The sequence below is a fragment of the Amblyomma maculatum genome, chromosome 9, assembly GCF_055883805.1.
Source record: "Amblyomma maculatum isolate TAMU_Amacu chromosome 9, ASM5588380v1, whole genome shotgun sequence".
In the NCBI taxonomy this organism is placed as follows: Eukaryota; Metazoa; Arthropoda; class Arachnida; order Ixodida; family Ixodidae; genus Amblyomma; species Amblyomma maculatum.
The window spans coordinates 56055544-56081464 of NC_139352.1; the positions used below are offsets into that span (position 1 = coordinate 56055544).

At 45.5% G+C, this 25921-nt stretch overlaps 1 protein-coding gene across 1 annotated transcript; it reads right to left on the minus strand.

The window, feature by feature from the left end:
- Window positions 1-16563: 16563 nt before the first annotated feature.
- LOC146179083 (sentrin-specific protease 1-like) lies at window positions 16564-20138 on the minus strand. The gene is made up of 2 exons (XM_084580106.1): window positions 19422-20138; window positions 16564-16617 (listed from the first exon to the last, which is right to left on the minus strand). The coding sequence occupies exons 1-2, from the start codon at window positions 20136-20138 to the stop codon at window positions 16564-16566; spliced, it is 771 nt and encodes a 256-aa protein (XP_084436232.1).
- Between the last annotated feature and the right edge of the window lie 5783 nt (window positions 20139-25921).

Consider the following 25921-nt stretch of genomic DNA (forward strand, 5'->3'; position numbering starts at 1 on the left):
TGGAAACGACAATTCTAAAAGCATGCCCTAATTTTGTACTCAACCCCAGCAGCCGACTTCTTGCTAAAACGTTCAGGTTGGACCAAATTGACAGCACTTAAACAAACCTGATGCATAAAAATACCATTCATGTCTAGTACTCAGCCCCTGTGATATCTCCTTGCACTGATTCCAGATTTTTCTATGAAAGTCGTGTTATTCATATGATTTTGGAAACTTCCGAGACATTCGGTGTTGCAAAGGAAGTTTAAGTGGGGTAGATTTGTGGAAGCTCGAACGTTCTTCACACACAAAAAAATATTAATTTACGTGGTTAAGTTCGCTCACGAGGGTGTATGTTATATTGCCGAATGGGCTGTTCATGGGGTGAATCTACTCATGCAACCCCCCTGACACTCATTCTAGTGGCCTAGTGGTTAGGGCGTCCGTCTCGGCTGCGGGAGGTGGTTCGTTCGAAACCCGCCGCCGGACACCCACCGGTAAAAATGGGTACAAGCGTCCCCCGGCCTGGCGCCCGGCTCTCACAGGGGTGTGCGCTTGGAAGAGGCTCCGCAAACCCCGCTGCGCTCCTTCTGGGGCAAAATAGTTTCGAACATTCAGCCTGCAAAGGTGGTTCGAGTTACCGTGTTTCACGGGGTTCAAAACTGAAAACGAGTCGTGTCCTGCACACGCGAAAACTCAGAAAATGCCTTGTTTCAAGTGCGAAACGCTTTAAGCCAGCGTGTCGAAAGACGTAAAGGTTCACTGTCACTGATGAAGTTCACTTCTCAGAGATCACTGCAGTCCCACGGCAAGTCCGGATTTCCGGCCTGTCTGACTTTGCGAGAAAGTGGGGTAGATTTGTGGAAGCTCGAACGTTCTTCACACACAAAAAAATATTAATTTACGTGGTTAAGTTCGCTCACGAGGGTGTATGTTATATTGCCGAATGGGCTGTTCATGGGGTGAATCTACTCATGCAACCCCCCTGACACTCATTGTTTAGGCTACAGCCGCTAAACAAGAATCTACCGCAGTCATGCCCGATGTCGTGACTGGGTAAATCACTCTGCTGATCGAGAAGCTCTCATCAGTCGTCGTAGCCTAAGTGTGCTCGGTAAATGAATTTAATGCTCACTTTGTTTTTGTTGTTTCTCGCAAGCTCTATACGTCGTGTCTCCAAATACATTATTTCTGTTTGGTTTGTGTGATGATTAGATGCGGATATTTGAGAACCGCAGTCGAGAAACTCTAGAGAGGAGAACTTCGTGCAGCGCAGTACTAAATTCTTGCCGTTCCTAACAGAATAAACAGCTGTTATGTTTAAATACGCCAACTGCCTTTATGAAGGAAAATTGAAAAGGATAAATATTTAACTTTTCCCTGTCTCATGCTGTTAGGATCGTTAGTACAAGGTATCTTACAATGCTCAAAATCTCTGACAAGACTCGAGGGAAAAGAATTTGATGTCGGTATCCTAGACTTCGTGCAAAGCATTACGTAGAGATTTCATGCGATGTGGAGTAGTTTACAATTGTGAAAAACCAGTGTAATATTTATAAGAATATTCATCAAGCCCTACGTAGACGATGAAATCAACAGACGCAAACATGCTCCGTTTGCAATCTGTAACGACTGGTATAGCCATACGTTGAGATCCTGACACTGCCATGGTATTTAGCGCCCATAAATGTCGGCTGGTCTGCAATCTTTATCGACTGCTCTGGTAATGTGTCGAGATCTTGACATACGACATTTTAGCTGGTGTACAGATATGTCGTCAAAAAGTTTTGCTGTATTTGCTTTTTTTCTTTGATGCCAATTTCTTGTTTCTTGAAATAGACCGCAAGGGACAGGAGAACAAAAATAATTTGATGTCTCGATCTAAGGTCAGAGAGTGAGCTCTCAGAGAACTAGTAGATGAAGTGTCGTTTGTACAAAAATTATACAAAACATTTTTATGCAAACAACATGGCGAACGGAGAATGTCGGGGAAAACAGTCTTTTTTCTTTGTATAGCGGTAAACAGTTATGTCTTTGTACGCCCGAACCTGATTTCCAAACTTCGTTTGCCCAGTTGACTAGTTTAACTATAATCCAACTAAGGCCATCCACTGTCAAACTCCCAATGGGTTCTACATGCGAACTTTGTGAACAGTGAGATGTTTCCGGCACCACTGAACGGCCACCGTTCTCGCCAGCCTAGACAATTACATCCTGGTTTTTTTTCTATATCCTTATTGTTTACCTTTCCGGTTATCCGCTCTTGTGAGTCAACGCTCCTATTGTTCAAATATTTAAACACTTGGGCTGCCCTTCCATTATCGTGCGTATTTTTTCCTGTATTCGCCACAGAGCATTTACTGTGAGCTTACCTTTTTTGAAGTGACGCACTGCCAATGTTCCTTCGAACTGTAACATTTGTGTTTTTTTCGTGGGCCGCAGGTGCTCATCCATCAGGACCAAGAAGTTTTTTTCATTTATGTCTAGCCCAGACATAAGCCATGCTGTCTTTCAACATAAATTACTGCTCCAAAAGTAATCCCTGTCACCTTTAATCCATTCTGAAAATTTCTCAGTACTTGTTACCTTTTGTACCTCCACAATCTAGGCTTCATTATTGTGTCATCTATTCGCATTGCCTTCTCACTAAGCTTTTTTTTTTTTCGTTTACCTTTCGTTTACCAACGCCTCAGATGTATGTATTCGCATCCTGAGTACACTAAGGCCTTCAGTTTGAAGTTCCGAATGATTACAATTGGTAATAATTGTAACCCTAACGTGATCGTGGTAGCAGGAATGCTTAATGTGCCCCCTTCACCTGCACAGTATTAACAACTTTTATTATATGTTCATGGTTGCCATCCAGATACAAACCCAGCCAACAGACGCTGACAGGCAGGCAAATATAGGGAAATATGTTTTGTTGATTGACGCTGATCAATGGGGAGTGTACTGCAATTTGGGAGATAATTGGTTAAAATGTACAAAAAATGTTACCTGATATCGGTGATGGGATCTGAACCCCCGACCTCTGCATTTAACGTCCGATCCTCTGCAGACTGAGCGACTTGGACAGATGCTCAGTCTTCCACTTTCTTAACTATTTGTGTTGAGGGTAATTTATTTTTGACAGTTTTGTATAGCGCTACCTGCCTGCTTAGTGATAGACGTAGAACATCTCGCGATACCGAGTGTCACGGGGAACCCGATATAACTGGAAAAGTAGAAGCTGCGAAATAACCACCTTCCGCTAAGAAATCAAGATGCTAGATTCGAAGACTTCGTTAAGCTGATCAGCAAACAAATTCAAAGAAAACGAAATGAGTCATTTAAAATACTTAAGAAAAGATTTTAAGCAGCCACTGAAACGAGAAAGGTATATGGGACTTGTTTATTTTGGTGCTGATCAAAGTGGAGTAACAACGTAATCGTGAAGATACCTGACTAGAACGTAGAAGAAAAACAACCACATGCCGTGGGTAGCATCTCGTCTGTGGAGTTATTTAAAACTAATCAAAAAAAAGCTGCTCTTTTCTTTCGGCGCTTGTAGGCTCCCCTCATATGCATCTCATTACGAAGCTCCTCAATTTTTTTCAATTTATTTCGTGGTTACTAGCCAGTAATTCAATAACGCCCCCACACGATGACCATGGGAGCCGCTACTCCACTAGCATTTTTTCTAAATTTGTAGAATCAAATAACCTTTGTTACAATTTTCTGACTTCCCACAAATAAAGAGCGCATCAATATTTGAGGTACAAAAATGATTAGGCAGGGCTGCCTTTTGTCACCACTGCTGTACATGGATCTAGAGTAGAATGAGTGAGAGAAGACAGCTACATAGAATGAAGAACGCTGGGTATGGGTAGAGCGGGAGCCTCAGCTCGCAAGCCGAGTCAACATTTCAGCAAGCGGATTTGTCTTCGTCTGGGCGAGAATAAGTCCACCCGGACGAAGACAAGTCCACTTTTTGAAGCGTTTGCTCAGCTTGCAAACTGAGACGCACCATCTACCCTTGTTCAGTGCCCTTTCACACTGCTGTACATGATTTATATACAATAAATCATGTAATGCACTGGTTAAAGAAGAGACACCCTTACCTTAATTCCTTTAGTACCTCAAATGTTGACGCGCTTTTTTATTCCTCAATCGCAGTGTAATTGAAACTATGCTTCCTCAGCACATTTTGTCATCATCTATGCTATCTTTCTTCGATTCATTAGTTTTTTATCACGCTCCACGAGAGCTCTCAAGTTTTGTTGTAAAACACGCCACTTACATTCAGAAAGGATAGATAGAGCGGCATGTTTTCTACCCTGTAGCTAATCTTGTAGAGTGTGTAAGCATGAATACACTGTCATTTATACGCCTACCGCTTTTCAATCTGTCCGAAGTTTTCCTATTGGTTTATCACTTTCTATAGATGTCGGCTTTTTTTTGCTTAACCGCCTGTTATACCAACCTAATCTTAATGGAGGATTTCAATTGGCCCTTAGTCATTTTTGCTTGTAGATCGAATTCATTTTACACTGGCATCCGCTGTCCGCCATTCGCTTGAATGATGTGGCAGTGTCTCGTGCTTTCAAAATGGTTTCTTTTCTAATGAACGAAGTACATAATTAGCTTGACAAAAAATTTCTTTTATCTCTGCTTTCGTGACTGTCGGAATATTTGCCGCGGAGCTCATTTTAGTTCTTATTGACACGGTGTTTTTCGTTATCCTCTCCTAGTCGGGTTCTTGATTTAGGGAGATATGCACTGTCGTCGCTCCTGCCTAAGATATCATTGATGCGATGATACTTACTATACTTCCCAATTTTTACATATAGATCAAATTCATTGAAACTGTAATCCTGTGTCCCGCATTCTCTTAATAGATAAGGTAGCTTCCAAAGCTTTTCACCAGGTTTCTTTGCTGCTTGGACCAAATACATAAATAGATTGACTTGGATTATGTTTATCCCTGTTTACTTCTATCTGCGCAAATTTTTCGCCAAGCTCTTTTGAGTTGAGTTTGGTCACTGAAACTGTTCTTTTATTTATGCTGGCGTGGTCAGGTTATCGTTTTAAGAATATATGCACTGTCGTCACTCCTAACTGACAAAGCTAACAGTCATGAGATATATTTCACAACGTTGTCTTCATTTAAACTATTACTGGGATGCGATGAGTGCCACGCCGCAGAGCCACTAAGCTATAGAAATTAAAGGAGCGTGATTAGCGGAGAGGTGAGTTGTTATTGAAGGCATGTTAAATAACCCAGGAAAAGATGTTTGCTAAAACTAGAAAACGCGCACGAGCAATTGTTATCTTAATAATCGCCTCCGCAGCGCCAATGCTTTTAAGCTACTTTTAACAGCACCAGACATGTCGCCGATCGAAAATTTCGCCCCCCTCTCTCTCTCTTCAACTCTGCTCACGCCAACGTGCAAGAAAAAGAAACAAAGAAACAAGTCGCGACGGGCCCCACCACGCCCTATGCCACCTGCGTAAATCGCGAGCGGTGCCCACGGGCATAACTCTCTCTCACTTTAAAAAAAATTAGGTGGCACTTTAGCGACTAAAGTAGTGAAAGGCGACAGCCTGAGTGCCACATTCTGCTACGCAACTGGCAATAATTAATAAATAATTATTTAAATCATTGATTAGCCAATAATCAATAATTAATTAAATAGGAAATAAATTATTTAATTACTTAATTATAAATCAGGCATTATTTAGGTAATGATTGAATTACCTAATTAGTAATTAATCATTAGTCACTTAATCAGTCAATAATTATTAGTTACTTAATTAGTCATTAAATGCTAATTGATCATTGATTGCCATACGATCATATAAGGCACGCATTCGTGCACACTGTGGTGTACTCTGTGATTGGTCGAGACCTATATAAAGTCATCCCGCCTCGGCCAGTCACAGCCGCCGCAAAAACATTTTATCCACGACAGCATGAGCCATTGAAGGCTTTCGTCCTATTGTTTTTACCACCTCCCGTCCAAGAAGCCCCACTGAGGGAAATGTTTCCGCGGAGTGCCCGCAAGTATGTTCCTCACAAATAGGGTGTGAGAGGTCGCCGGGGGCACATTTTAGAAATTATTTATAAATTATATATGGGCTACACGTAGCTTATAATTAGCCCCGAACTCTCAAATAGCACCCCTATGGATATTTTGCATTAGAATATTACCACATGAAGCATTTCAGGGGCATTTTACAAGCCGCCGGCAGCGCAAATGGCAATATAGCTTCAAATTGCCTTTTCATGTAATATTAAGAGGTGGTTTAAAACAGTGGTAAACCCACAATAGAAAGGAAGACGTTGAAGGAGAAAAATATAAGACGTCTGAAGTTTCTTCGAAAAAAACCAAGCTGCTTAGTTTACCTATAGTTGTTGATTCATGTTTTTAGCGCATTATCTTTAAGTGCTGTCGTGTCAAGGTATTACACATGTATTTGGGAGAGAGGGGGGTGACACAAATATGGGCATAAAAAATGTTGAAACACATTTCATAATACGTCAGGTCTGAAGTACAACAAATGTGAACAAAAGCGTAGAAACCAAAAAAGAAATAAATGTGCACAGTGCTACATGCAGCAATTAATTGATTCAGAAGGAAGACAGCTGGTATGCCGAAAACGTATACAGCAAATAAAATGACAATTTTAATGTGAAATATGCCAGCTCACATTATATTAAATGGGCAGGATTTGAAAAAAAATATGGCCATCTGATTTAATTAGCAATATGTGATGACTGGTTATTCCCCTCTCTACTGCGAAGAATACGTGATCTTGCATATAAGGAGAACTGGCCCGTTAAAACCTAACTTTATACCTTGGTGGCCACGTGGAATGACTGCGAATATTTCCTTAAAGAAATCATCATTGAGGGTGGAATGATAATACACTATATCAGATAAAGTTACAAGAGCGCACTGGCACGAAGCTGATGTTTGTTGTAACATGCCATGCTTCTTATTTAAAGTTGGTACCCTGGCGAAGCATGAATAGCTCAAAATTATGAAGGGAGCAGTATGGCTATGCAAAAATGCGATTTTTCTCGGGACATGTGCTGCATAAGATCCTATTTGAAAGAGGCGTATTCAAGTTTTGGTAGGCGAGTGGGATTTTCAGCAAGTTTTTTTTTTTTTTTTTTTTTTTTTTTAGGTGTGCAAGTGCGTGCCTGAGGTTACACACAGAAAGACCGAGTACACAGTTTCTTATACCTGATGCTAAAACGAGATCAATATGGTGACACTAAGTTAACGCACACTCAAAGTTAACTCCAAGGTACTTGTAAGGTACCGCCAGCTCTACACTAATACTACTAGGGCGTAAGTTGTGGATAACCGAGCGGAGCGGCTGGGAAACTATATTTATGAATACGGCTCTCAGCTGAACCCACAAACGCCGCTCGAAAATCTCGTGCTGCGTAACCAGACCATTTGGATAGCAGGAAAATACATAAACACAGCGCAACTTTCGACTGCAGCCTGGCTTTCTTTTCCACTTCCAAATATAAATTTTGATCAAACGTGCAAGAAAATAACAATTTCAAAAGGATACCCTATATTTTTATGCCCGTCTCTAGCAATCGATTATTTCATGAAGGAGCTGTTTCGTGTTTGGCTAAACTGGCAGCACTTAAGCAAACCTGATCCCTCAAAATACCATCCATGTTTCGCAATCAGCCCATGTGATATCTCCTTGCTCTTATTCCAGCATCTTTAATGCAAGCTATACGGATGATATGATTTTGGGAATCTTCAAGAAATTCAGTGTTGAAGAGGAACTTTCAGTGAGGTGGATTTGTGGAAGCTCGAACTATTTTGTTTGCTTCTTTTTATTCCATCGATCGCGTTGAGCTTGACGAACATTCTTACAAATTTTACACAGGTTTTTCACATTTCTAAAAAACTCCTCATCGCATGAATTCTCTAATTTAATATTTTGCACAATTTGAAAGATAACGGCCTCAAATTCTTTCTCCTCCAGCCTTGTGAGGGTTTTTTCGTACATTGCAAGATGTCTTTTCCTAATGATCCTAATAGCATGAGGAAGCGGAAAGTAAAGAATTATTTATTTCAATTTTCCAACATGAAGACAATTGGCGTATATAAACATAGTACCTATGTTTGTTCTGTTAGGAACGGCAAACATTAGTGACTGAGCTGCACATAGTTCTGCTCTCTACAGCCTCTCGACAGCGTTGCTCAAATATCGCAGCGTGTCATCACACAAACCGAACAGAAATAATTTTTTTTTAAAAAAGGAGAAATAGAGCCTGCTAGTACAAACAACAAAGTAAGCATTAAAATCATTTAGTATGCACTCTCAAGGCCCGACTACTGATGAGAGCTCATCAGTCTGCAAAATGATTTTGATTTACCCAGTGACGACATCGGACATGATTACCGCAGCCTCTGCTCCCGCGGCTGCTGCCACGGTAGTTAATCTGGCCAATGAATGGCAGAGGGGGCATTCCACGCACTCTCTTGACCTGGCTTGATGCCTGCTGTTCCAATTCAGTTCCCGAAGTTGACCGCAGGGCATTACACCGGTGCAGAGCAACCAGTACTTCAAACCGGCAGCTTTGCTTGCGCTTACTTTCCATCTCTCTTGATGTCTTACTCCGCTGGGGCGTTCGACGCTGGTGAAATAGGGCACGCGGACGGAAAGACGACGATGATGGATCGATGCCGAATGAGCCAAGGGCGCCAAGAGAAGAACATAAACGTTAGGCAGGCTTAGGTGTAAGGCTTACGCATTGCTAAACCAACGTTCGAGCGGAGGCTCTTTTTGCATGGTTCAACTTTCAGCATTCAGCGCTGGGAACACGGACTGTCCAGGCTCATTTTCCGTCCTAACTGGCAACAGCGTCCGTCTTTTTCCCCCGCTTCTCTTGGCGTCAGATGATTTAGATGCTACATCTCAGGTGGCACAGAGCTATAGAATAATGTTATAAAATTTGTGTTTAAGTTGGCTGAAAGTTCATTGACGTTTTATGAAATAAAAATAACATTAGTAGAATATTCAGAAGGAATAATATACTAATGCTGACTTTTCTATCTTGAATTTCAAACCGTATTTTAATGGTGCAAGGAAATGTTCTTTATAATCTTCCACGCATAAAAATAATGTTTAATTCAAAACCATAAAGCAACGTAGCAAATATGTTTCAAGACACAGTAGACACAGTATCTTCGATCGTGTTCTTCTAGTAAACGTTTTGAAATAGCACATCTTTACGATCAAGGCTTTCAGATGACGTCTGCTACAGAGTGCACACATATCCCTATTATTTTCGTGGGAAGTTTCGCTTATTCTCCATTCTCCACTATCATTCCTGAGACATGCCTAGGCGATGGATATTGTAGAGGCTCCGCTTTTGGCACCCCTGTCTACTTCTCCGCAGCCAGCAGGTGTTAGCAGCATCATCCTCTTCGGAGCGCGCTGCGGACCCGTGCAAAATAAATATCTCAGTTTCAAGGCTGCCCTGCTGCTCGGCGGTCATACACGTTTCGCTCTTTTCCTCACGCGCACTGAGCTCGGACGTGGAACGCGATGGAGAACAAAGGAAACGCTGCAACGACCAGCAACGATGAGCCATTATCGCAGCCTCATTCAACGCACACATCCGACGTTCCAGATATAAAAGTTTGACTATATCTGCTATTTGTTCACAGGTGCGTGCAGGAGCTGTCGTGTATTACGGAGCCGTGCTGTATTGCGGCCTTTGTTTTCTTTGCAATGCGTGCAAGTTAAGTATCATAAAATGTTGCGGGCCTACATATTCGGGTAACAATTGGTTGCTTTACCAATTTCAAGAATATTATGGGTAAGTGGCACGCACGTTATTTTTCTGTTGTTTAAATGTTTACTGAAAAATTATAGTTCACTCTATATGTAACATTCCTAAAATATCAGAAAAACGGAACATCAACGACGCCATATTTACTTTCGGCTGAAACAAAAATGTCGCATCGCTGTAATATTGTCATGCTACTTTGGATATAAACGTCAAATGTGTCGAAGATCAAAGGTCATACGTCAGTGTCACTGGTTAAACTACAAAATAGTAAGGCGCAAACATTTCACGCACGAGTATTCGTCCGTCCATCAGCACTCATGACCGAATGGGACGTCATCAACTCGCGATGTTACTGGCCAAGACCCGACGTGGCGACATTACCGGATGTGACGCCATCGTTACGTCACAACCGGTCATGACCGACGCCTTCACCAGGTGATTCACGCATATACGAAGCTGACCACGCCGGGCGTTTGATCCAGCGTCCGTGTTGCGCGTTTCATTTGGCAATTCCGCGAACGCCACACCACACAGCATACAGAAGCAGCAATCAGCGGCGGAAAGGAAAGGCGCAGTATCTATCTGCCACACTTCTCCGCGACACCAACGGCACTGTAATGAAAGCGAGGAAGATGTGACAGAAAGTAGTAGTGCCATTGTGGAGGGCTGCGGAGTAATTTCGACCGCCTAGGATTCTTGTATGCTGGAGCACTCGACGCTCCGCGTCAGTTGGCTCCAGATCGCTGCACTCAACGGATGGCGCCACGCAAGGCTCCCGTTTCTCCAGCAAACAAGCGCTCTCGCTCTGGCGAGCGTAAACGCAAGCAGTGAGAAGGTCAACGAGAAGCTTAACAAAGTCCAAGTGGAAGCAGTAGTTCGTCGCCAGCCTGTCACAACAGAAGACGTCGCAAGGAAAATGAGGGCAAACGTTTAAAACGGTTACAGGCGTTACTGAAAACCAAACCTAAAAACGCCGAAAGCATGAGTTAGGACCGTCAGAGGGTCACGTCTTCGGTATTATATCGAATCTTTTTGCTGGCGTATTCTCTGAAGTAAATTAATTTCTGGTTTGCGCTGCAGTCATGTTACGTACGAATTTTAGCATACGCTGTAAACCAGGAAAGTGTTGGTCAAGCAGTGAATACGGTCAAGAATTTTGTAGCAAAAGCTAGACCGCGCTAGGTTTTCAAGCCGTCGACGTGGCACTGTGGCACCGTGTGCAGTATGCTCCTCCGTGTGTCGCGCTGTTGCCTAGCAACTGTCCCGTGGTATAGACCGAGAGCTCGGCCAGGAGTCAGAGGTGGAAAGTAGAAAAAAGAAGCAGGAGAAGGGAAATATGAAGGAGAAGAAGAAGCATAAGATGAAGAAGATGAAGAGGTATAAGATGAAAAAGTAGAAGAAGAATAAGTAGTAGAAGACAGATAACTCGGCAGTTGGCAAAGGCGAAGTACAACAGCGATTTTCTAGGACAAATGGTTCGTTCGAACGTTGTGACGGCGGCACATTAAATCCTAGTGTCCGCCGAAAAATTAGCTGCAACAGTCACAGCTTTCACTTTGTCACTAGATTCAAGCCATGCTTAAACCCCCACTATTTTTGCAAGCTTAGTGGGAATGGGAAACAAAGCCTGCACTATTTGAAAATATCACATGCTTATAGACTACAACACATTATCTCGGAGACCCACTTGAGAATTTCAGGGAAAGAGCAAACCATACTGGCGACAGCAGCCGAATTGCGGAGCAAGACTGGAAAATTGAGGCAAAACAAGTTAATAATTTCTCACGCTACACAATTCAATTTACTTTTTTATTTTCAGCACGGTATGGTATTTGACGCAGGTTTTTCACTGTTCAAGGATAAATATATAAAAGATACATAGGTTCATTGCATTTTTTGGGCTTCAACTTTTGAAAAAGAAGTCGAACCAACCTTTTTCCCCGCTTAGTCGATGGTGGATTGCCTCTGCTGCACTTTATTTGCGTCAAGTTGTTAACTGTTTCGTATTCTTACGAGATGTAAAGGATGCTCTTCTACGTACCGTTTGTGAATTACGCTTGACAAGAGCTTGTCAATGTTCGTTGTGCCAACTGTTTGTTATGTCACTGACGGAGCGCGTAGTTATTTTGTTGAAATTGTTCAAGCAACACGGTTTTTCTGTATTCGATTTTCAATAGAATATTTAACCAATGTTAACAGAAAAAGGCGGTGCGAAGACTTTATTGAAATGACCTTGCCTGTTCCTGTGTACAGGTCATTATACACTTCTGAGCTGAGGTGAAATATACTGATAAATGTTAAAAGGACACCTGTACAACCTGCCATGAAAACGTTCTTTTTTAAATTGAATGTAGGGGCTCTGCCTGTAAAGACATGAATGGCGGAGAAAGAAATTTCTGTGCCATAGGGTGCAAACAGTATTTTGTGCATAAAATCGGAGACTTTGAACATGTGTTCGTAGATTTTTGAGATAGGGTATAATTTTGGGATATACTACAGCGAACTTTGCACAAATATTTCCCTTTAGACCCCCTCAGAATTCGGCTCTGAGCTGTAGAAATGATGATGGTGTTCCGTATATGATATGTTAATGCTATCAGGCTTCCATAGCCTGTCGAAACGTTGAATGGCTGTTCGCCCTGCTGACCTTCATAACACACCTATCTGAGAGTATGTTGGGGATTCTACCCGGCAAATAATTGATGTCTTAAGTCAGTCATGTGTGCCTGTGCTTATTATATATTGAAAAAAGTGATCAATTTTAGCGTTTTATAATTAGAGGTAGGCCATGTAAGCCGGCTCACATTTGCCGGCAGGATTTGCCGGACCTACGGCTCTCCAAGAGTAGGGCTTTTCACTAAATAAACTTTCCTCTTTTCCTTCCTATTTTCCTTCCAAATGTTCTTTTCTTTCTTCCCAATAGAATTCAGATCAACTGATTCGATCTGGTCACATTCCAACTGGTCCACTTGTGTACTAATTTACGACTAGAAATTTTTCACTTTGGTACCAATTGACAATTTCCCAATTGGCCAATATTGCTTTCTGATAGGGTAATTATGTACTTGTTACAAATGGTACTGATGCATGTCTATGATTTGCAATCTATTTACTCACAGTAGAACAGACGTGTTATAAAATAAATTTATGATGTATTGTCGGGAAAAAGACATATTAAACGACCCGCTCCTGCATATTTGTCACGAGTGCTACCTCAAAATGGACGCAGCTAGGGGAAATGGGAACATATACGCTCTACCTTGTGATGTATACGTCCTGGAGTACGTGAAGAAATGCTTGCCGTCTTCTCCTCAGTACTAAAGTAAAGCACACTAATCAGACGGTGATAACAGACGCTCCTGGCTCGTGCACCTACACTGTTATTAGACGATTGCATCGCCGTCGACTTGATCCTTTTATTGATGGCCAATTCATGCGATTTGTGTTGGACAAGCAGAAGCTCAAAAACTCTACATCTAAGATACTAGTCTCGCAGCGGGCTACAGCCATCGCGATGAGAAAAACCATTCAGGGGGCACTCACTAAAGTGCTTCAAGGTGGAAGACTTCGCCGCGCTGCTTAGGCATTGACTGCGAGACTGTTTGTGATTGACTAGAATTGTAACAGATACTGCGCCTTTTCTTTGCTGTCAACCATTTTTAAATGCCGCTGATGCCTGCTGTACTGCGTCTATTTCTATATTATACTCTGTGGTGCGGCGTTGGAGGAAGCGCCAGATGAAAGGCGCCGCACGGGGGCCTGGATCGAACACCCGGCAGGGTCAACTTCGTATATGCCGGAATCTCGTGGTGACGTTATGAGCAGTCATGACCGGATGTGACGTCATTATTAATTCCGGTTATTAGGTATGACCGGATGCGATGCCATGACATCACATTCGGTCATGACGTCACGGTCGATGACGTCACCATGTGACCGCTATGGACGTCCCGAAACGTCTAACCATTACTGTTGGTTAGGGATAGTAAACCATGACTTGCACTTTCTGAGTACTAGTTAATGTCTAGTTAGTGTTAGTTAAACACTCATTAACTAGTACGCGATAGTTAGTGATAGTTACGATGACCTTCAAACGCATTCTGTTCCTATCGGCATCTGCTTAACTATTTTTTATTAGCCGTAAATTACCATAGCATTACCTTGAAAATGCCTTAAATCATGTTTAGATATCATCCGATTGCTATTGATTAAATATCGATTGAACGGTCATTGGCATATGCCCATATATGGCATGCACCCGAAACGCGGACACATTTGCGCACGACAGTACAATGGTCACCAGCAGCACGCGTATTATGTGCATGGATGTTGCTGCCCCATACCACGGGGGGTGGTATACGGCTTCAGTCGTACGCAACACAAACATTGATAACGGGCTAACTTTCAAAGCCAACAGCATAACTCACGCGGAGGAGAATGCTATCGCTCTGGCTCTCAGTATTCCCAAGTCGAAACACATAATCACCGACTCGCGAGGGCCTGTCGGAACTATAGGCTGGGATGGGCTCCCCCGCTTGCCCGGTGTATACTGCAATCTAGCTGCCGATACATAGACCCAACTCCGCATAATTTTATTTGGGCACCCGGTCACCAGGGACTCAAGGGAAACGAACCGGCCAATCAGGCCGCCCGCGCACTCTCTCCCAATTAGACATTCTGGCCCTTACATTCAAAGACATCACCGATTACTTCAAGGAGGAGCACAGGCGCTACCCAGCCCCTTGTAAGAGAATGGATCGCGCTGACGAGCGCCTCCTCATCAAAAATTTTATCAATACTGTACTGTGCCCAGCGGTGCTTAAACATTTCAACCCGTCCTTTGATGGTGCGTACCAGTACCGTGGGGAGGCGGTTGACACCTTCCACATAGTCTGGGCGTGCCAGTCAAACCCCTCCATTCCCCACAACCCCAATCCAACTAGAGAGGACTGGGAGGCGGCCTTGCTCGGCTGTCAAAACCTCAAGGCTCAAAAGGCCTTGGTTCAACGGACACGGGCGGCGTTGCTTGCCAATGAGGTCCCGGAATAGGGGCTCCACCTAGTATTATGAGGGGAGGAGACCGATAGGTCTCTAATCCAAACTCCTCTCTGTAACCATTTATTTGCTAATAAAAAAAAAAAAAAAAAAAAGTTTTACCAACCACCACCACCGTTGTGGGGAAGGGACAAGTAGGTCACCGCCGCTTGTGGCGGGGGCCAGCCTACCACCAATTCTTATCTGTTGTAGGCCGTCATTGCACCTGCCACAGCTCCGGTGGTGGACAACGGCTGTTGTGATGCCCGCCTTTCTCTCCTTCTTCTTTTTCTTTCTTCTCTGTTTTAAGGCGAGAGCCTTTAATTTCTCATGCTGTGCGTGTACCCGGGTTCGAACCCGACCTCGGCGGCTGCGTTTCGATGGAGGCGAAACGAAGAGGCATCCGTGTGCTGTGCGATGCTAGCGCCCGTTAATGATCCCTTACTCCGTGGCCCTCCACTACGGCTCCTCTTTCTCCTTTTCCACTTTCACTCCCACCTCCTCCCTTCCCTTCAGGTGTCCACCGAAAACAAGACAGTTACCGTGCCTTCTCCTTCCTATAAATCAGTCTGATGCCCCGCCGGGGTGGTGCAGTGGTAAGACGCCCGACTACTGTGCCGGAGTTCCCGGGATCGAATCCCGGCCTCGGCGGCTGCGTTTCGATGGAGGCGAAACGAAGTGGCGTCCGTGTGCTGTGCGATGTCAGCGCACGTTAAAAATCCCCAGGTGGTCGAAATTACTTCGTAGCCCTCCACTACAGCCCCCTTTCTCTCTATACACTTTCACTCCCACCTTCCTCCCTTCCCTTACGGCGCGGTTCAGGTGTCCACAGAGCAAGTGTGACAGATACTGCGCCTTTCCCTTCCTATGAACCAACCAACCAATGCTGTCGTGGGCAAAGTGTGTCCCGCTTATGCGGAATTCGGATTGGCCGAGGCGGAATGCGTCCCTGCCATCTGCAATGCCACATTTGAAAGCGCGCCAAGGAATGCCACCCGACTGGAGCGATGGTGTACTGTCCAAACACACTTGCCGGAGAAAGTTTGATAGATACTGCGTCTTTCCTTTCCTGTAAACCAATTATAATTATAAGTAGCACTGCAACGATTGCCGACTAGAGGCTAACGATGGGAGGCAAATTATAGGATATGAAGGGTAGCTTTCAGAGACACCCTAATTTTAAGGCGGAAGTCTTTTGATGGCTCATACTGTAGTGGACAAGTGTGTCCCGCCTTTTCGGCGGCTGTCACGTGGCGTTCCTTGACGCGCGTTCAAGTGTGGCATTGCAGATGGCAGGAACGCTAGACAAGATGATGGTTTAGTTTGGTTTGTGGGGTTTAACATCCCAAAGTGACTCAGGCTATGAGAGACGCCGTAGTGGAGGACTCCGGAAATTTCGACCACTTGGGGTTCTTTAACGTGCACTGACATAGCACAGCACACGGGCGCCTTGCTTTTCGCTTCCATCGAAAAGCGGCCGCCGAGGCCGGGATTCGATCCCGCACCCTTGGAAACAGTATTCGAGTGCCGTAACCACTGCGCCACCTCGGCCTTCTCATGCTTTCGCCTTTCAAAACTTTAGTCGCTAAAATCCCTCGTAATTTTTCTCCTGTCCGAACGAGGCAGTGGAGGTGGCTCAGCTACAGCGCCAGTAGCTGGCCCGTGCGTTTTCATTTCCTTCTTCCTACAGCCGCAACAACTTTCGCCTTAAAACATTCTAACAGGGCAAGACATCAAGCGTGGCTACTTTTGGCAAAGCGTTTGCGTGTGAGAGATATGAACACTACCTGCAGGGAAACGTAGCAGGTAAAAAAATGTCTGAACAGCTCACTTCATCCTTGAAAAAAAAAACCAATTACGAGGGACTTTAGTGATCAAAGTAGTGAGAGGCGAAAGCCTGAAAAGTCTTGTCTAGCGTTCGTGCCATCTGCAATCCCACGCTTGAACGCTCGCCAAGAAACGCCACGCAGCAGAAGCGATGGCGTCCCATCTAAACGCACAGTTGTCAAAGTGTGACAGAAACTGCGCCTTTCCTTCAGAAGTCTCATCTTGTCTAGCGTTCCTTCCATATGCAATCCCACACTTGAACGCGCGTCAAGGAACGCCACGCGACAGCCGCCGCAAAAGCGCGACAATTTATCCACGAGAGTATGAGCCAATAAATGCTTTCGCCTTAATACAACTTTACGGCGGCGATGCAACTAAGCTTCTACTGAGGATGTGGAGAAATGCTCCCCTGCCAAGCTTATACTGAGGACGCGGAGAAATGCTCCACTACCAAATCCCGGGGTAAGGTGAGGTGGTGAAGGGTGGCTGTTCCTGGCCCTACGGGGTTGGAATGGTAGGTCAACACCGCTTGCGGCGGGGGCTAGCCAGCTACCTAATTTTTATCGGTTGTAGGCAGTCATGGCACCCGCCACAGCTTAGGTGGTGGACGACGGCCGTTGCGGCGCGCGTCTTTATCTCCCTATTATTTTTCTTTCTTCTCTACTTTCTCTCTTCTGGTTGGTTGGTTTGTGGGGTTTAACGTCCCAAAGCAACTCAGGCTATGAGAGACGCCGTAGTGGAGGACTCCGGAAATTTCGACCACCTGGGGTTCTTTAACGTGCGCTGACATCGCACAGCACACGGACGCCTTGCTTTTCGCCTGCACCGAAAAGCTGCCGCCGAGGCCGGGATTCGATCCCGCGTCCTTGGGAACAGTAGTCGAGCGTCGTAACCACTGCGCCACCCCGGCGGGGTACTTTCTCTCTTCTGACTGCGCGGTATCCGCACAAGGCAGCGGAGGTGGCTCAGCTACAGAGCCAGTAGCAGGCCCGTGAGTTTATTTTTCTTATTAGAGCTACAACAACGAGGCAGCGGAGGTGGCCCAGCTACAGAGCCAGTAGCAGGCTCGTGCATTTTCTTTTCCTTCTTCCTACAGCCATAACAACAACTGTCAAATCCCGCCACGCCCAGCGTGATACCAGCAAAGAAATTTAGACATGTGGTTCGATATGTATTTGTATTAATCATGCACAATGAGCCCGTACCTTCACAGACTGTAACGCATCGATATTGACCAGCCGATATTTTAAGCCGTACGCAAGTTGGAATCACGTGTTCGTGGCTTTCATTGTAATCAAAGAAGCATTACAGATCATTGTGACAGCACGTACCTGAACGTGACGTGGTGGCCATTGTTTATCTCCACAATGAATAACCAAATTTGTGTTTCCTTAGGTTTTATTAGCAAATCATAAACCTGATGCAATCATAAACATCATGCCACAGTGCAAAAGTGCTACACAATCACCCACACTGCGGCTGTGAGTACACAGCACAGTTAAAAAGATTCAACTATAAAAAGCAGTCCCACCAAACACAGAATATCACGAAATAAAACGAACGCATAACGTGGCTGAGGATATTGAATGCAAATAAGCCTTGCGGAACAAAACGGCTAGCGCAAAGTATTACGAGGCAAACAGTACAGGAGAAAATGCAAAACAATATAAGATGGTTAGTAAAATAGTTTAACAACAGTGAATATTGAGTGGAAATTCGGGATATGAAAACAATGCCAAACCCCTGTGCACGTTGAAGCACTCAAAGTGGCCAAATTCTACCAGATCACTCCACACTGGGGTCTCTCTCATATGGAACACTGGGACGCTGAACACTACACCATGGTATTACCCAAGACCGACTGAAATACAGACCTGCACAGATAGCACTGCTCCAGCGCGCACCTTCTAGTTCATAGCCTTCGCCGCTAGGGAACGAACACTACGGTTAACCTGGCGCTACTGTAAACCTGTCAATAAGAAGGGTCTATTAGGTCTGTCATTTTTCTTCGTCGTTATAGTTTATTTATCTGTCCACGCTGTAATGCACAAGCACCTGTTCTGCGCATGTGCAGTGAGTAACTGCAGTGCCGTCGCTCAAAGCGGAATCACAGTATGTCTTCTAGCGAGAGAAAAACATCGTAAAGATAAACACTGGCCGCTAAAATACAAAAAGGCAAAATTTTAGAAGTATAACCTGGGAAAAGATCTTTTTTTTTTTAATTTGGGTACAGTTTGTTTATATTAATTTGTGATTTGATGATGATGAAAATGACAGACGAACAGGTCAACCGAGCGCCCTCAACGACGAGAAAGGTAACGAAAGTTGGCGCACGAGGTCCCATAGGACCCGGTTTTTTGTGCAGGTCTGTATTTCAGTCGGTCTTGGTATTACCACTCCCATTTCCTTCACTCACGGCTTGGTTGAGGCACCCAGTGAAAATGAACACACAATTCACTGCTCGGTTCCTCAGAACCAACGAAAGGCGGCCGACTCGAGCGTTCTGCACACTGATTTCGACATTCTGAGTTACTAAAGTTCACTTAATAGTACAACTTTCGTTGTGCGTACTGGGAGGACAGCATAGTGCACAAAAAATAAGCAATCATTAGGACAAGCACACTGAACATCGAAACGCACTACAAGTATAAAAGACAGCTGTTATGAAGAACAAAGAACGCGCATGAATTCACAAATTTCATTTCAACTGTCGTGCACTAAATTTAGATGCACGGTATGCACCGTTGTGATAAGTATCTCTCACCCATCGAAGCAGTCTGCGGTGCAAAATTTCGTACATAATGCGCTCGCGGAAGTACGGCATGTCCTGCTGCCTAAAAGAAATGACCGCATCCCGGGAGAGGCACTCAGCGTATTGGCACAAAAACACGCCACAGTCGCTGTTGTTCTCTTGTAGCGGCAAATCCCGACGCGGAGAGCAGTTCCAGCCGTCCCAGTCAATGTCGCCGTTGCTCTTGCGGCTCTCCATCTCCAAGTACTCCGCCAATGTGTCTACGCACTCGGGGTTCACACGGTAGGGGCCGAGGCTGTCGTATACCGTCAATTCCAGAGTACGAAAGTTCACCACTGCGAGCGACCAGTGTGTATCCAAGTGAAGGGGAAACAAAAGGATATCATAAGTGAAGATATCCACCTTCCGCGTCCAGCGACTCACTCCGCAGTAACCGCAGCATTTCAGTTTGGTGTAAAAGAAGGTACTGAACGCGTAAACGCGGAGAGCCCCTCGTTTCTTGGAGCGCTCCGTGATCATGGCAAGGTAAAAGTTGATTACGTTGTCGTTGAGCCAACGGCCCTCGTTAAGGGTAGCCAGATCAGAGCGCGTAATCATCAGCGAGAAGGCAGACGCCATCACTTCTTGTGGAAGCTCCTTCTTCGACGCATGGGGAGACATTTCTTCCGCATCCGTGTGGTCAGGAAGTGCATCCCGCGCGGCTTCAGTTACGGAGGCTGGAAACGCCATCCGGCAGGTGCGACGCGGCTTGCTCCTGTGACGCGTTTGTCGCTGCATTCCGCTGCGTAGTTCTCTGCCGTAAGGGCCGCTTGAAGGGCAGGACTCACAGAAGGGGGAAATACCGAGTGCCTAAAGTCTTCCATGTGATTGTAGGACCATGTAGGGCCTAGGACTCACGAGCGCGCTGCTCGCTGTTCGCACTATTTCGTTCGTCTAACGTATTCCGAGTTTGCATCGTTATCGAAGTGTCGCTATCTCACGTGGCCTCGAGTCATCTGATTGGTCGAAACGCCGGAACAGGGTATTGTCACTACGGAACCGGAAAAAGCTGGCAACACCCGGTTTCGGCGTTTTGACCAATCACATGACTCGAGGTCGCGTGAGATAGCGACACACCAATAATGACCCAAACTCGGAATACGGGCCCTATGGAAAGCTCCGGCGTTCGAGAAAGCGTCTTCACGTGCGGCAGAGAAAAGCGATAGACATGGACATGGATAAGGGCTGCACGGCTACGAGCGCTCAACACCACCATGAGAAGCGCGACGTTGAGTGAACGATACATAGGCGTCGGCTATATTTTGTCTTGAGTTGCACCGCAGTGCAGCAGGAGATGGAGACACATTCCAGAAAGTTTCTATCAGCGATTTCAGTGGCAAAATAAGGAAGGACAAGCGGATGACGTGGCTTGAGGGAGGGGCGAGGGCAACGACTGGTATGGCTTGGGAGGGGAGGCCAGTGCCTGTTTTGTACAACATGAAATGGAGGGCTAGTTCTTCAGACATAGCTTCAGGTCAGAAGCGCGAAGCCCCTCTTGTATCTCTTTTGTAACGTGAAGCCCCTTTTGTATCCACCTGCCATGGCCCATGAACTGGAAGCCAAGTCATGCATACACCTCCAGAGCGTCCTTCAACGAACACGTGTTACACAGCGCCAGATACCGTACGCAGTGTAAGAAAAAAAATTGACAGTGGCTCAGCTCTCCTATGCCAGCATATACGTAGCGTGAGCTTGGTTTATTTTGGCTTGTTGTTGTTGTGGCTGTAGGAAGAAGTAAATGAAAATGCACTGGCCTGCTACTGGCTCTGTAGCTGAGCCACCTCCGCTGCCTAATTTATTGATTTATTCATAGGAAGGGAAAGGTGGGGTAACTGTCTCACTTGTTTTCTGTGGACACCGCAACCTCGCCGTAAGGGATGGGAGGAAGGTGGGAATGAAAGTGGAAAGAGAGAAACAGGAGCCGTAGTGGAGGGCTACGGAGAAATTTCGACCACCTGGGGATCTTTAACGTGCGCTGACATCGCACAGCAGCACACGGATGCCTCTTCGTTTCGCCTCCATCGAAATGCAGCCACTGAGGTCGGGTTCGAACCCGGGTACTCCGGCACAGCAGTCGGGCGTCTTACCACTGCACCACCCCTGCGGGGCAAGCCACCTCCGCGGACAGAAGAGAGAAAGTAGAGAAGGAAAGATTTTTCTTTCCTTCTCTAAAAAAAGACGTCTTTCAAGAGAAAGACGCATCGCTGCAACAGCCGTCGTCCACCGCCTAAGCAGTGGCGGGTGCAATGACGGCCTACAACAGATAAAAAATTAGCCGCTGAGGCATACTGGTGTTGCGGCTGCGGCAGTTGGTTGGTTGTACAACTTTTTTAACGTGGTAGCGTTAAGGAGCTCGTGTCGCAGAAAAGCCGGTGTCGTTGGCGGTGTTGGTCGTGAGCGATAAATCCCGGCGTGCACTTCATAAATAAAAAGCAACTTCCAAGATGGGCTGGGTGGGAATCGAACCAGGGTCTCCGGAGTGTGAGACGGAGACCCTACCACTCAGCCACGAGTTTGTTTTTTTTTTCTTTATTTCCGGTCATCACCAACACACAACAAAACCAACAAAAACGCGCTACAATCAAATGCTCACAGCAGAGCGGTTACCACAAGCATGACACTTAATACAGAAGCCGGCAGGCTCATACGAGTTGCCTTTGTCAAGTTAAAATTCCTTCAGCTCGCATAGTGGTTCGACTCTTAAAATCCAGTCTGGCACAGTGGTCTTCAATTTGTGCATTTCAACCAATGCGTGTATACTATCGCGGAAGTAGAGCCTTGCAGGGCGGGCGTCAGGGTCACAGTGAAAACCCGCCATTCTGGACCGCCATAGACTGTGCAGGCCTATTAGCATAACCGTATCAAGTGGAATCCCATCATTATTTTCAGTTGGCAGGAATCTAATCCCGTATGAGTCTAATGGTAATTCTTTTTTAACAGTTCGTTGCAGCACGTCCCAAAAATAGACGCCCTCCCAACAGTGCAGAAATACATGGTCTATTGTCTCTGGCTGTTTACATATTAAGCAAAGTGAACCCCATGGCAGATAAAAGCCCTTGCTTTCAAAAGAAGTTTGTACCGATAATGTTCCTGTATGTAACTTAAAGAAAAACGTCTTTACCCCAGGAGAAACTGGCATTCTTTTGACCCGCTTCAGTACGTCTTGACCTAGACGGCCGCTATACAAGGCTCTGTACACAGGAACAGGGAAAAAGTCGTCACAAACAGCTTTATACAGGTTCTTCTTTTTCACTGAACGTAAGTATTCTGTCGAGAAGCGAGATGACAGAATTCGAACACTGCTGACAATCTCTTTGAAAAAACTAGAAAGACGCCCTGGCATGCTTTCCGTAGCAACAACGAAATTGGGCAACGCCCGCGCAAGCCTCACTTGGCACACAGTGCGCAAAAAGGGGTCGGTAACGTCGCGAAAGAAAATAAATCTGTTTACAAGCTGGCGCACAAATAAGTGAGCAAGCCCGAGACCTCCGTCTTTAATTGGCCGGAACAGGTTATCCCGACTACATCTTTCCCAGCTTGATGCCCATACAAACACAGCAAAGATTCGGTGTAGCTTTTGAACACTCAACCTAGAACAATGAAGTGCTTGCATGACGTACCACACCTTGGCAACAAAAAATAGATTACACACAGTGGCTCGTGCAAAGATAGACAGCGGCACTCCTTTCCACTTGTCAGCCTTCTCCCGTATTTCCTGAACTTGGGCTCGCCAAAATGGCTTGCTGTCTTCATAGAATTCTAGAGGTACACCCAAATACTTCACGGGTGTTGTAACCCATGTAACGTTGGCAAAAGAGTCAGGCGTTGATGTCCACGCCCCGTGCCAGAAGCCAAGACACTTTCCCCAGTTTACTGGACTTCCTGTGGTCGCACTAAAATCTTTCACAACTTCAACTGCGGCGCAAATACTTTCTTTGTTCGCACAAAACACTGCCACATCATCAGCGTACGCCAAAAGTTTGACCTCAGACTTGTACAGTTGAAAGCCCTGAACAGATGGATTTTGCATAATAGACAGGCATAAAGTTTCGATATAAATGCAGAATAGAAGAGGGCTGAGGGGACAACCCTGACGTACCGATCGCCGCACATTTATGGGTTCCCCTAATACTTTATTAACAATCAATCGCGTTGTGCAGTTTCGGTACGCCAGGGCTACGCCCTCTCTGATAATAGAACCGACATTGATATAATCCAATATTGCAAACAATGCATCATGTGGAACACAGTCAAACGCCTTTTCTAGGTCGAGCTGAAGAAGCGCGACCCTCGCGCAAGCAACGTCACAACATTCCAGCACGCACCTCGCCTTATGAATATTTGTTATAATAGACCGGCCCTTTATACCACACGTCTGGTGGGAACCAACGATATGTTTTATTACTGTCTGTAGCCTGGCTGCCAGAACTTTCATCAGTATTTTGTAATCCACATTTGTTAAAGAAATAGGCCTGTATGACGTCACAAATTTTAGTTTCTCTGTTTGGTTTGACTTAGGAATTAACACTGTATGTGAGGATGCGAACGAAGGAGGGAGTGCACCAAGTTCATAGGCATCGTTAAATACTGCAGCTAACAATGGGGACAGATCTAGCTTGAATGCTTTATAAAAGGCTGCGCTCAAACCATCCGGCCCAGGCGACTTTCCTGGGTTCAGATTATCAATGGCGCTTTCAACCTCGTCCTCAGAAATCGGCTGCTCTAACTTTTCTCTTGTGGTGGCATCCAGTCGTGGCAAGGAGGGAAGAAACACCTGCTTAAACGTCTCCAACTTCATGTCCCGAAAAGCAAACAGCTCCTGATAATAGTCGAAGAATGCACGTGCTATGTCGTTCTTATCTGTCACGAGGCTTCCATTCCATTCTACTTCAGTTATGTCATTTCGATGAGCCTGTGCTTTTTCAAGACCCAGAGCGCGCTTAGTGGGCGTCTCGCCGGCGACCCATCTTTCGGCCCTGGCGCGAACGAGCGCGCCTCGATATCGGTCCTCGTCTAATAATTCTATTTTCTTCTTTATCTTTCTGATGTCCTCTTTGTAAACCCCCGGCTCCTTACACTCCTGCGCTATTAACTTCTTGAATGTTGATCTTAGGCCTGCTTCTTCTCGCTTTTCGTTATGGCGAACACAGCTGGCTCTTTCTATCGCTTTCATTTTAATTTCTTGCTTGCACAGTTCCCATTGCTCCCCAATGCTGCTGTTAGGTCGTTTATTTATTTCATTTAGCTTCTGTACAATAATTTCGATTAAGTTATCGTCTTCTAAAAGTTTGGAATTCAGCTTCCAAAAGTCCCACACAAAACTTTTGCTTGGGCTTCTAGCTCCTATAGTGCATTTTACCAGACAATGATCGGAGAATGACATTGGGATAACAGAATAATTTTTACACTTCGTTATCACATTCAACGATACATAAATTCGGTCAAGTCGAGCATGACTAGAACTCTGAAAATGGGTGTACTGCACGCTGCGTGCTCCTTCCAAGCACTCAGCAACATCCTCTAATGAAAACTCTGCAATCATCTGCAACAAACAATCGGTGCTTCCATCTTTAAAGGGGCGGTTAGAGGTTTTGTCTCGGGCGCTTAAAACACAGTTGAAGTCACCCATAATTATCAGCTGCCTTGTTGAATCTAAGTATCGTTCGATGTTTTTAAGGAAAATTAGCCTGTCGTCAGCTGCATTTGGTGCATAAACGCAGAGAATGCGCCATTCACTGCTATGCAAAACCAGGTCACAAACAATCAACCGTCCGCACGTAGACGAAATCACGGCCTGCACTATAAGTCCTGGCAACCGTTTGACAAGAAGGCACCCAGCCGACGTGCCCACTGCGTGACTAACAGCCACTTCGTACCGCGACGTGAAACGCTGCGCCATGCTCCCTGTCTCCTCCTCTCCCTCCACTTTAGTTTCTTGTACTGCTAGCACGTCTATGTTTTGCTCTGTTAAAAGGCGAAGTATTTGGCTTTGCTTCCTTCTACCAGCCAACCCTCGTACGTTGAGCGTTGCAACGTTCAGACTCTGGTCCATCGCCATAATCATGCATTAGAAGGAGGCCGGGAGCATGACGCTTACCTTTCACGTCTAGCATGGCGCTAGACGTTTCCAGCATGCCCACCTCCATCATCATTTACGGGCTCGACTTGCTGCAAGGGTGGCTTTTCCTCGGCCCTCCTGTCCGCCGCGATGTTGGGCCGTTGCTTGAAAGGAGGTCTCCTGTTCAGGGTCGCTTTCATAGGCGGCTCATCGTCGTTCTTAAGGGTCTGCTGTTCGCTCCCGTCTCCTGCCTTTGTATGGAGGCGTTTAGGTGCGCTGCCGGCGCTCGTTGACCGACCGCCGTTTCCCGTAGCAATGGTCACCTTCGTCGCAGGCTCCAAGGAACCTGCGTCTTGAAGGGGTGCGTTCGCGTTCGCAGACGCCACTGGCACCCAGGCTGCCGACTCTTGTTTTC

Excerpts from the sequence above, each read along its gene's own strand:
- LOC146179083 (XM_084580106.1), bottom strand. The coding sequence starts at position 20,138 with ATGGCGTTTCCAGCCTCCGTAACTGAAGCCGCGCGGGATGCACTTCCT. Across the intron at positions 16,618-19,421 it reads ACCGCAGACTGCTTCGATGG|GTAGTGTTCATATCTCTCAC; the intron begins GTGAGAGATACT and ends GTTTCCCTGCAG.